This window comes from Carassius auratus, chromosome 50 (assembly GCF_003368295.1).
Source record: "Carassius auratus strain Wakin chromosome 50, ASM336829v1, whole genome shotgun sequence".
Lineage (NCBI taxonomy): Eukaryota > Metazoa > Chordata > Actinopteri > Cypriniformes > Cyprinidae > Carassius > Carassius auratus.
The window spans coordinates 4780906-4794170 of record NC_039292.1 but is presented as its reverse complement, the minus strand read 5'-3'; the positions used below and the strand labels follow the sequence as shown (position 1 = coordinate 4794170).

Genomic DNA, 13265 nt, shown 5'->3' with positions numbered 1-13265 from the left:
CAGTAGTCATGTCAAAGCAGTAACTAAATCCGCATACTATCATCTCAAAAACATTGCAAGAATTAGATGTTTTGTTTCCAGTCAAGACTTGGAGAAACTTGTTCATGCCTTTATCACCAGCAGGGTGGACTATTATAATGGGCTCCTCACTGGCCTTCCCAAAAAGACCATTAGACAGCTGCAGCTCATCCAGAACACTGCTGCAAGGATTCTGACTAGAACCAGAAAATCTGAGCATATCACACCAGTGCATATGAGCACTGTGCTATGTCCAAACTGATTGCCCTGTATTTTATTTATAATCATTTTCTGTTTTACAGTTTTAAATTAATTTTAAATCAATTTAGAAATTATTTTAAATTACTCGTTTTATTATTGAGATTATTGTTTAAGATTATTTTACTAGCACTTTGAATTAACATTGTGTATGAAATGTGCTACATAAACTCCGCTTGCCTTGCCTTTTATTTGGCACCCTATTCTTAAATAAGGATGCATAAAATTTATTAGAATGCATTTATAATGTTACAAAATAGTTTTATAAATATATTTCTATAAACAAATTATGTTCTTTTGAACCTTCTTTTGAAGAATCCTCATGATTTCCACAAACATATTAAGCAGCACAACTGTTTTAAACATTGATAAGAATTAGAAATGTATCTTAAGCACCAAATCAGCACGGTACATTTTTTTTTGGAAGGATCATGTGATGGTGAAGCTTGGAGCAATGATGTTGAAAATTGCATTCACAGCAATACATTCAATTGCATTTAAAATATTAAAATAGAAAAGTTATTTAAACTTGTAATAATATTTCACAATATCATATTATCAATATCACAATATCAATATCAAATAAATTCAGGTTCTTTTAACATTAAAAAAAATCTTACTGACTTCAAACTTTTGAACAGAACTATATACATCCAATATCATCTGATACATGAATAAATATGAGCCGATATTGTAGTTTGCATCCCTACTTAAAAAGGAACTGAATGTGTTAATGATAAAATAATATTAAATCATTTTATTCATATAATTTTAGGACAATCATTAAGGACAACGAAAGCATCATGAGAGTTATGAAGTGTTCATTCAAGTCTGATGGTGACCGAAAATGTGCAAAGTTCCTTTATAAAGAGACTGCAGAAAAAAATACAGAGCCAGACGGAAAGCTTTTTTTTTTCAGGGGGAAAAAATAAATAAATATAAAATAATTGGTTTAAATGCTGTACTTCCCCTCAATCATCCTGACAAAACAATGAAAAGCCTCTGCTTCTAAAAGCATTGGTAGCCATCTGTGCATAAAAGCCATGAAGCCAACAATTACTCTTTAGTGTGGACACCAATGCCCCTGTCGATAATTGTGTTTTTGTCTTCAAAAGATGCATGAACAGTAACCTGGTAACACTGGCACTATCTACCATTTAATCACAGTGAAGCGCTGGATGACTCTGCCGTGTGCTTCGCTCAATAGCTCCAATTCATCTTATGATCGGGTTTAACAGAGGACTCACACAAGTAAAAACAAGCCGCCTTTCATAAGAGAAGGCAATTTTTCGGTTCCTCTTTACAACATATAATTTTGTTTAGAATCCATAATGTGCCTTTCATCCGTATGGAATAAATCCCTCTATGAGACCGCCTCAACGTTTCAGCTATTGACACAGTCATGCATATTGCTTCTCATTTCATAGACTCAAACCGATTCAGTTCTGGATAATGATCTTGACAGCCAAAGCGTTCAAGATGTGCTGCACTTCCTGTGCACCGGGTTGCTGAGGTGTGGGGATGGATTCCCCCAACTTTCCTCGTCTGATTGATCACGATATGTGTGTGTCTGGACACTGAGACGGTAACGAATGCTTGTTACTGTTGCCACAAAGCGACTGTCACACTTTAAGTAGCTGCTGAGGGTTTTAGCGGGAGTGAAGACTGTGTGTTAGTAGCTGAGTGAGGTGCTCCAACACGACTGTGGCAGTGTTAACAGATCCGTTAAAGAAGATTTGCTTCTGCAACATTGTAAGCTGCACTGTTCTGAGGAGGTAGCGAATTTGGGGTCTTTCCTCTCCATCCTCCTGCTGTGAGATTCTGAACAGAAAAGGAAAATAAAACAAGAGAAAGTAACAGGGAGAAAGAGCTCTGGCAGGAAGCCCAGAGTGCAAAAGATTTGAAGCAAATACCCCTGACGGCAGAGCGATGGGCTGCTGGGAGATTTCAGGGAGGAGGGATGAAGAAACGGTCTGGGGGATAAAGGGGCGGGATAGGTCTACCCTCCATTACGGCTGATCAAGTGTTGCTTAATAGCCACGAGTCTATCAAAAAGGAAGAGTAAACATCCAAATGTCTTCAGTGCACTAAATTAAATCTGAGCTGATTTACAGAGAGAGAGGAAAATAAGACAGAGGACAGATACATTGTAGATTGTCCATCTCTAGATAGTGCTCAAAATACTCTTCAAACATAATGATGGGAAAAATGGAAAGTGCCGTGGAGAGCGAAAGACGAGAGAGAGGTCACTGGTTCTTTAATTTCAATTGTGCTGCAGCAGGCGACTGATTGCTGCTACCTGATAGACAGAGAGATAAAAAAGAAAAACAGACAGAAGTGAAAGTCAAAGGAAGTGCTCCCTATGGAGAAACTGAAGGCACATAGTGCAGTTATGAGATTCCCTCTAAAATGCATTTTTCATGAGTATTTAACAGCCGTTGGTGCACATCTCTGAACGGCAGGTGCTTCGCTGACTGCATTAAACCCAAACCACTTTATATCCCCAACAATACACTAAGCGCTGCAGTTACATGCTATACATCACAGCTTAAACCAGTGCAGCAAAGAGGAGAGAAGCAGATGCAACACTTAGCGGACTGCATACCTTGATCCAACGCAGCCAAAACGCAATCTAGGGAGGTGGCTCGCTAGGCTTTCAAACACAGCCAGAGTTAGCAGTACGCATGTTTACACAAGACAGATTCTGGCTCTCATTACCTGAAAGAACCTCGAAAACATTTACAACCAAAGCGCTTCTGCAATATGGCATCTTTGTTGCAATCTGACAGATTTGGCAACCCTGCTGTGGAGGCAATGACTGGAACGGCAAAGAAAAAGACAGGAGAGAGAGAGAGAAATCTGTACCTGTTGTCGTTTAGCTGTGTGTATCTGGGCTGGGGGTCTGGATCTCTGTCATTCACATCATAACTGGCGTCGGGATCCTTAAAATAAAACATAAAATAAACCAATTTCTTCTTGCATTGCTTGGATGAACACCTACGTAGATGGCATTTGTAGGCACTCGAGATAAATGTGAATATTCAAATTAGACATATCGTTTAATAATCAAGTACTGTAGTTAGAATATAATTAGGCTAATTCAGGGTCATGTCCACTGCACTGATATGTTTTAAGGAGTGGACTGTGAAATTACATATCAGTAAAACTAGTAAGTGGGCCGTCTGAATGACTCATCAATGTTAATGAAGCCCTGTATAATTAGACTGATTTACGGTCATGTCCACCAAACACTGATCAAATGGTTTCTTATGGGCTGCTCATATAATATGTATTCAGACAAGAGCCCAATGACATGAAACAGAATGTTTTTAATGTGATGCAATGGCCAAAGATGTCCATCTGCCTGTGTGAAAAAAAAAAATGAATTATTAAAAATAGCACTGACTGCACAGCGCTTTCTAATATATAACGCTCGTTATGCTATGACATACATTTATCATCAAAGGTTAATTCTTCTGAACAAGTGGTGTTTTGATTGCTGTAGCAGCAATGCTTTAAATGATATGAATTTAACAAGACGTTGCTTTATGGATAAAGAGTTGATGATTATTTAATGTTGCAGCCTCTTAGGTTGCATTTATTTTAACAAAATACAGTAAAAAAATATATTTATATTTTGAAATATTCTCAAAATGTAAATTAACCATTTTCTATTTTCATATATTTTAAAATCTAATTTATTCCAGTGATGCAAAGCAGAATTTCTTCATCATTACTCCAGTCTTCAGTCATTCAGAAATCAGTCTAATATACTGATTTGGTGCTCAAGAATCCTTTCTTTCTATCAATGCTGAAATCAATTGTGCTGCTTCATATTCTTGTGAAGATCGTGATCATTTATAATTCAGGATCCTTGATGAATAGAAAGTCCACAAGAACAGCATTTGATGCATCTCGGCTGAATAAAAATATCTTACTCACCACAAACTTTGATATATATATATTAATAAAGTATATCAACATCTTCAAAATGTTTTCGGTACAGTTTGTAAAAAAGGGTGGCTCACATAGTTTCTGGCTAGATCAGGGTGATCTTTTTCAATGCCGTCATCTAGAATGGTCACGACCACTCCACTTCCTGTGAAGCCCTGAGCCCAGGCCTCCTTCACATTAAGGTCTCCATGACTGGGATTGTACTGCAAGGAAAGAGATTTTTAACCTTTAGTCAGATGTTACATGATGCAAGTTCACCTCTGAGGCAGACAAAACAAGAAATTATTCTTCAGTTTTTTTATTTCTCTTCAGCAAAGGCAAAAGTTGGCCTCTGTAAAGCTTCTGTGTGGGACTGCAGAACATGAGTCCTCCGAGCCAATCTGGAAAGGGAGAGTTAACAGTCTTTGACCAAGACCTCCCAGTAGGGGAAAGCCCACCTGCAGGGCTTTACACACAGATTTTTTTTTCTTTTTTTACCCTCGCCACTGAGAAAGGCCTAGTTGCAGGAGCTAATGGTAATGAAAGATGACTGCTCACACAGTCACAGACTTTCTCCTCCCAGATGACAGCCCGGTTCCCAACAAGGTGTGGAAACTCATTTCTTTTAACCCGACAGCTTTTTCCCCAGCGAAGTTCTTGTCCTATCTCCTTCTCTTGCTCTATTTCTTTTCCTCACACTTTGCTTCATGCTCAATGCCATCTGTTAAAAACGGCACAGCGGAATGTTTCCTTCAGCGTTGAAAGATGAACATTAAACGTAAATGTGGAAATTGGGTGCAGAAACCCATTGAAAAACTTCAATTGGCACATCTTCAGATAATTGCCCCCTTCACAACCTTTTCTCCTCCTGACAAAAAGCATAAAAATAAGCAGACAGAATCAAATTGCTCATCGTTCTGTTGCTCCTTCAGAGTAAACAACTTAAAAAGCATTCATTCCCTTGTCAACAATGATACAATCTCCATTTTCTGGTATAAAAGTACAAAGCGCTTGCGTTTCGGGTAATGTTTGACAGTAACACGTACAGATGTGGCTCAAAAGAGGTTGTGAAGAAGCCAAAACTTTAACAGATCAGTATGCTAATGGAGAATGCCAGATCTCGCATTTGTTTTGTCATGGGTGGCCTAGGATGCTCTTTGGTCTTTTGGTTCATGCATTAATATGTTTTGGACTATGGTGCTGAATACAGAATAGAGCTTTAAAAGCAGTTACGCAAACAAACACTTGAAGAGACACCGATGTGAGCGAGTGTTCGTGCATACACCCACGCATCGTTATTATTTAGTGGAAGTTTTGTATGAACTTCTGAATCTGTCATCGCTTAATAAAATGATTTGAAAAGATTTGGGAAAGGTTAATATGACGTTGTGTCATCTGTCATCATTGTTCTCTGTGCATGCATGCAGGTTACAGGACTAACCTGAACAACAAACATTCATAAGTTCATGGCTTATTTACGCCACCGTTTCATTTGACAACAGCATTTGCAACATTTCACATCTATGATGTATTTCAGAGTGTAAAAGAAGATTCTGCAGGAAGTAATATAGGGCAGGACTATATATATATATATATATATATATAATTTTTTTTTTTTCACTTAAACTCACTGGAGTTGCAAATTACACATCTGTCACAACATGGAAGTGAATAAACCATGGCAGAATTTTCCGTTTTGAGTGAATTAGCATTAAAATCTTTCAATTCTAGTTCATAAGTCACCTTCACATTCTCAGCATGAATTCTTTTCTTTGTGTTCATCACAGTACTTTATGTGGCTAGATTTTTTTATTTTTTTTCTAATTGTTCTTAAATGCACAGAATCACCTCAGAGACAACATTCAGTTCACTTTAATGAAGCTTGTTACACTAGAAACTAGAGGAAGCTGAGAAGGTCCTCTTTTGAACTCCTTGGTTGTTCTTGCCAATCAGATCCACCCTGAGAAAGTTTTTAAATAGTGATGAAAAATTCAGAAAAAAAACATTTCTGTCTTTAGAATAACATGCATGGATGTATCATCCACAGTAAGAGAGGTGACATTTAATAACCAAGTAAAAAAGGATCTATTTTGATGTCTTGTCGTTTTGAGACTATAAGCACACATAATACTGTTTATATATATTTTTAAAACAGATGTGGGTGATTTAGAGCAGAAAAGATTCAGAGAAAGTGTTAAAGCTCACAGATCAAGGGCGGACTCCTTTCTACTGCAGTAGCACTTTAATCATGTTGCATTCAAAAGCTAAATGTACAACCACAATATAAATATATACAGCAGCTTTTCACATACCAGGTACCACTGCTGGGAGAATTTGGGATCTGTGGGTTCAATATGAATGTCTCTCTTGTGTCTTCGCTTGGCAATCTGCTGCTCTGCCCAAATCACCTGAAAATAACACACACACACAGATTACAGAGGCAATATCTCAAATATTACACACCTACATCCTTGTAAATCACACTCATCTCTATTTTCACCTCTAACTAGGGATGAACGTTCCTTCTGCACAGCTTGTCCTCTCTCTAAAAATACCCACATTTCACACGCGATGTTCTTTTCGATCTGCTGTGTTTTATAGCATTTCATTAGGTATGTCTATGTGTGCATGAAAGAAAAAGATCTTCCAAATGATCTGGGCACTTTGATGCACTTTTACTGTATGCTTATTCGACTGACTCATTTGTTGCTATTTTCATGTCTAAGGGAAATTCAGTTGAAACATCTGAGACAGAACACTTACATGCAAAAGCGCTTTAGCCGCATTAAGTCTATTGATCTGTCAAAGATCAACCTCTGAGCAATAAAATAAAATGTCCTCTGGGCAGTGTTTTGTGTGATGAGATGGACAAGGCTAAAATACAGCGCATAGACATTAACATTCGCATCTGATGTATTAGCAGCGGAGGCTGAAATCTAATCAGGGACCAGAGAGACTTATGGACGTATGAAGTGCTCTCTGCAAAACAATTGTTTTAAATGAGCTTCAAGGTCCGCAGGGCCTCTGCCTCATGTTCAGGATTCATTTTTCTCTTTATAAGGGGATGACCAGAGAGCCCACTGATTAAAGTGCCCCTATTATGCCATTTTTAAGGTTGCTAATATTGTTTTATTAGTCTCCTAATTCAGGTTTACATGCATGCAAAGTAAAAAAAAACACGTTAGTTTTTTCTAAAAAAAAAAAGATTTTCTGATGCTTTCAATTTCGTATAAATTCCCGTCCTTGGAGGGAATTTGCTTACAAGCAGCAGCCTTCAGAAATATGCTTCATTAGCATAAAACCGTGCTGACCTCGGAATGCAGAGCAGGAGATGCTTGTGTGCACGAGGCTTGTGCCAAGATGAACCCTGGCAACAAGAATGCCTGACCCACCACAACAAAAATGGTCCCAGAGCGGAACCCTGATGCTGTTAGCCTTCCATAAATAGAGGCGAGCACACAAGGGAGCAGCAATCCAGCTTGTATCTTCCCCTCTCTCATTCTCCGCTGTTATGGATCAGTATTAGGAGTCATCCGGCCTCTTCTGCTGATGCCTGGTGGGCAGTTGGGGTCTGGGAGGGCATCAGTATTAGCCGTGTAGTTGGATTTCTGAAGTGTGCACAGAGTTTTAACTAGCATCTGAAGCTTCAGAGTGAAGATAAGAGGCTTGTCAGTAAGAGATCTATGGAAGCCTGCAGCCAGCGGCCCAAATATGCAGTCACTCAGGTGCCTGTGCTGCTCTCAGATAACTTATCGGCATAGCCAGAGTCCTGCACTTCAGTACTGACACACACACACACAAACACACACACACACTAACAACACCTCACAAACACCAGTAGTCCCAGTCAATCAACCATCGGAGACTTTGGCCCAACTACTTTGTCATGGTATGCTAATGACACTCGTCTGCTCTCATCTGGCCTCCTCTTGTATCATCTTCTGTCCTACTGTCTTATCTGTTCCCCTCCCTTATCATCTCTTTTCTTGCTTCAATCCCTCACATCTCAACACTTCTTGCTTTGTGAGTTCATCTCCTCTCCTGAGTCCCATTTCATCATGTCTTCACACATCTTGTCTCCTAACTTTTTCATATCCTCTCCTTTCATTTCTCCTCTTTTCCTCTCTTCACATCTCCTCTCAGTTTATCTCATCTAGTCTCCTTTTCTCTTCTCTAGTCCTCCAGTCTCCTTTTGTCTCTTCTCCTTTCCTGTCTTGTCTCATCTCATCTCTATTTCTCTCCTTACCCCACTTTTCATCTCTTCTTATCTCTCCCTTGCCCTCTTCTCCTCCTCTCTCCTCTCTTTCAATGTGGTCACATCTGTTCCCTCCCTTCTCATTTTTTCCATTTCATCTGTTCTACTCCTTTCTCATCTCCTCTCTTTATGTTCCCCTTCTTCACATCTCCTCCCATCTTGTCATATATCTTTTCATATCCTCTTCTTGTATCACTTCTCTTTTCCTTTATCTCCAACCTTCTTGTCTTATCTCGACTCTTCCTGTCCTCTTTCAATGTCTTCTTTCATCTCTTGTCCATTCCTCATCCAGTCTCCCCACATTTCAACTCATCTCCTCTTATTGTGTTTTTCCTTTTCTTCTATCCTCTTTCTCCTCTCATTTAATTTATTCTTGTCTCCTTGTGTTCTCTCTTCTCATCTCCTCCCTTCTCCCTTTCTCTTCCCCCTTCTATCTTCTCCATTTTCCTCTTTTGTTCCTTTCTCTCATGTCCTCCCCATCATCACTTCTAGTCTCATCTCCTCCCACCCTACATTTTCTTTACTTCCCACCTCAATTCACCGCTTTGTCATCTGTACAGTCATGTTTGTGAGTGACTTTGCATGTGGCTCGTCTTTACCTGTGGCTCGGCGTGCAGTCGGACATGAACCCCACGATGACCGGACAAAGATCTTCTCACCACACCCCTGTGCTGGAAATGATAATAATCCCCGAAAACCTGTGGACACACAGACGCACACACAGTGAGGTGATATATTAGAGTGCTATTGCAAAAGAGTTGTGTCCTACCGGTCGTACAAGGTCATATGATCTTACACTCCAGAGGGAAACACACTCATTAACTCCAGCACCTGCTCACAGACCTGGCCATCTCTCTCTCCAACACACACACACACACACATTCAGGGCAGAGCTGCAATGGTTCAGCAGCATACATTTATCTCCTATAGCCCTAATACAAAACATGGAACAAATCCAAAATCATACACACGCCCTAAAACAGCTTCCCATTGAGACATATTTTGTGAAAATGATGAAAGGTGGGTATGCTTCATAAAACACGCACATGGTCACAAGTGTGAAGTATTTCTTTACAATTTCAGGTACTATTTGCACACAAAACAGAGCAAAATACACACACAGTTTAAAATAGCTCTCTTTCATTAATCTGATACACAGAAGCTGTAATTTTGTTGTGCTTTCGGTTCAATAACGCAGCACACAGAAGCTGTAACTGGACCGCCACACACTGATGTGTGGGATCCGGCGCTTAGCTGGGCAGCTCATAACCTTGTGTACTTTGAGCTTGTGTGTGCGTATGTGAGAGAATCATGCCTCTATCATTAATCATCCTGTTTTTTTTCCCAGTAGAATGCTGAAAGCAACTTCTGGATGGCCGAGTACCCACACACTTTTTTCAGAAGTGACGTCAATGAATAGATCTTGCACTAAACAGTCAAGTGTCTCCTTGCTAAAATGATGTTAATTTATCAAAATGCTTCCCTGCTGGGCTTCTGTTCCTCTGACGCTTCACTGCAGATGGCCTCTCTTGGTTTCCTTAGCCATTTCTGTCTCTCTTTCAGACTCCACATCCTTGTGATCAATAACATGACCTCTGTTGCTAGGGTTGTGCCGATAGACGATAGTATCGTGTAATAATGACGATAGCAGATGTCTCTGTCGATAGTCAAGACGATATTAGGCTCATTCTCCTAAAAATGTATTAAATTATAATAATAATTATTATTTTTATTGGGCGGCCTATTATAATTTGGCTATCCAACTGCCCAGCTATTTCACTTCAGCACAGCATTTCACACACACACACACACACACACCGCGCTCACTCGCAAATGAGGATTAGAGCCTGTAGCTGGTGAACGAGGCTTCCTCCACCAAACAGACGTACATCGTCTGCAGATATAAGGTATTTCATTGCACTTTATCAAGTAATCTGAACGGCCTATATATGTGCAATATTTTAAACGAGTCCTCGCTAACTGAGTTTAATGCCACAGTTACGTTAGAATGCATCTCATTCTTGTTTCTGTGGCGGTGCGTCGGTCTCGTCAGGAGGCGCGCGGTCCGGAGGGATGTATGACTGATGCATCAGTTCAATTCAACTTTACTCCAAATATATGAACTTACCTGTTTTAAATACTTTATATATAACGTTTTCGTTTATTTCCAATATTAGTGTTAAACTGTTGGACTTTAAATGAAAGCTGCTATCGATTTTCACAGTTGACTGTTTTTGCAGAACATTTAGTCTGATAACTTCCGTGTGCAGATGTGGCAAATTTGTCACAGGACGCGCGATATGACAGTTGCGTCCAACTATATATGGACTAGCTGTTTTAAATACAGTATTTTTATATTTAACGTTAGTTTATCAGTATGTTTGAAAGTATATTTTTTGATTATTGGTAATTCCATAGGCTCTCTCTTGCGCACCTGCACTGTATAAAACACCAAATAGTTCTGCTATGAAAAGAACAAAGAGTCTCTCTCTTGCTCCACCCATGCACGATAATATCATGTATCATCGATCTCACGGGCTGACGATATGACGATTTGAAAAATGACAACACTATTTGCTGCCATCATCTACTTGTCTCACTGAAACTACAGAGGTGTCCCATGGGAAAATACGTGGATGGAAATGCTTTCCGAATCCAGAAGGATTCAGTGTGAATGTCTGAAGTTGGTAAATTTGGGTAAATTCATGCCCAGTGTTCGGAAACTCTCTCTCTCTCAAAAAATACATAAATAAAAAGGTCTCATTAATATATCAGTTGTTCGTCCAAGCAAATGGAGACTTTAGCTTAACTGTCTCCAGAAAAGATCTCAACAATGTCACAAACTGTGCCAGCTGTGGCCTCTAATCAAAAGTCAGAAATGCCAACTATTTTTTATTCAAATCGGCACAGATCGAATTATGTGAGCTTTGATATTAATATACATTTTATAGCTCTATACTCTTACTTTATATCAACCAGTGTTTGCTGAGCCTCTGAATCTAAAGCCACAGCAAAATACATATTTTATCTGAGTTATGAGTTTGCGGTTTGGCTTGAATGTGATGAAATGAACATACAGAGAACCATAAAAAACAACGCATGCAATCTCCTGCACACACAAACAAAAAATACAACGTGGCAGTGTAGTCCAATTAAGGAAAAAAAAATGACCCAATTCCCTTTACTTAATTGCTCAAAAACATTCACAAAGTTCAACTGTTGGTTTGAATCTACAGACAAATTACTCCCTAAATCCATCAAAGAGGTTAGAGAATTAGTTTCATACATACAATTAAACACAATAATAAACAAAAATTTAACTAAATGAAGAATTCATTAAGTATTATCTTATAGCAGAATTTGTACGTGCATCTGCTATGTGTTATTTCTTAATGAAGAGCTCCATTAAGCTTCCTGTGTTTTAAAAGTCAAAATTGATCGTCTGATCTTGTCTGATCTGCCTCAGTGTGACAGACTGAGTCTGCAGGACTTGTGTAGGATAGGGTCTAACGCTCCGGCGGCTGAGATCAGCTTCCAGTTTTAACAGTTCAAATCACACTGCATGTGCTCTCAGATGTCAGAATTCACACGCCACTTCGCTTCATCCTCTACTTCTTTTCACTATCTTTTTTTACTCTTCAAATCACAATTATTCTGTTTTCTTTCACCTATACTAAGATTTTAATACTACTGCTGTGTTTTTGCGAGTATATTCTAGCATGTGTGTATGAAAGAAAGAGAGACACTGATGAATAAAGATGGAACCAAAAAGAGAAATGGAAAGAAAGATGGATAAAACTTAACTTTGATCTACAGAAGAAGCGAAAGTGAACATCATTACTCTCTTTGGCCTGACGTGTGAGTGTATAATTCATAAACCCTCAGACCAGAGATCTGAAAGAATCGCTTGCTTCTCTCAGATCCAATTCCTCTGGACATGACACATGAGAGATTGAGAGACTGAGAGACTGAGCCTTTATTAGACCTAAAGATGGTCAGGGTGCTTTTATTGGCAGTCTGCTAACACAGCACACCCAGATGGAGGAGGTATTGGACTACATGAAGAAAGGTTCACACAAAAAAACCTTTGAAAAGTGTGGCATATGTGTTACCGCAGTGCTGTACTGCTGTAATTATGGCATCCTGTAAAAAGAACATAAACTTTTTAAATATTTTACACTTTTGTATCAGTTTTTGTTAGTCAACTTTCCTGCACACTCTACTCTCTTTGATCCTTGGTCCTCAACAGGCTGTTTTAGGAAAAATCCTGTTTTCTATGACATAACTTAATATTTAATTTAGACCCATAACTCTTCAAATTAATTTCAATTGAGTTTTTCTGTGTCATTTAGGGTGGGTTTATCTGAAATAGATGAAACCACAATAACAGGCTATCACATCAGTCTCATTCCTTGAAAGGATTTATAGCGAACATTAGAAAAAAAAGAGCAGTAATATAGACTTTTTTCAATAAATAATGAATACTAATCATTTTACAAACATTGAGGCAAATGTTGCACTTGCTTTCCATTACAGGAAAGATATGATGCCTCCAAACTGGCCCGTATTAGTTTTTTCCCTGAAAATTATTACATCAGCCAAGTACCTTATAAACAGCACATCTCTCAGAAACTGCATAAAGACAGCTATTCAGCATCATGCAATATGCATCAGAAAAAAGCAACAAAATAAAAAAAGCAAGGAAAAGAAAGAAGAGAGATGAAAAAAGAATTACAAAAAGTCTAATTGGCTTTAGCTACACTGCCAATTGAAGTTGCAATTCTCCAAATTGTTAAAGCTC

General features: G+C 38.8%; 1 protein-coding gene across 2 annotated transcripts in view; it reads right to left on the bottom strand.

The window, feature by feature from the left end:
• Positions 1-13265, bottom strand: part of LOC113066714 (furin-1-like) — a 79945-nt gene that overhangs the window by 22054 nt on the left and 44626 nt on the right. For both annotated transcript variants that reach the window (XM_026238693.1, XM_026238692.1), the window contains exons 3-6: positions 9064-9162; positions 6522-6617; positions 4305-4433; positions 3142-3218 (exon numbers count right to left, since the gene is read on the bottom strand). In XM_026238693.1, coding sequence (XP_026094478.1) covers positions 3142-3218; positions 4305-4433; positions 6522-6617; positions 9064-9162 — 401 coding nt within the window. The remainder of the gene's footprint in view (positions 1-3141; positions 3219-4304; positions 4434-6521; positions 6618-9063; positions 9163-13265) is intronic.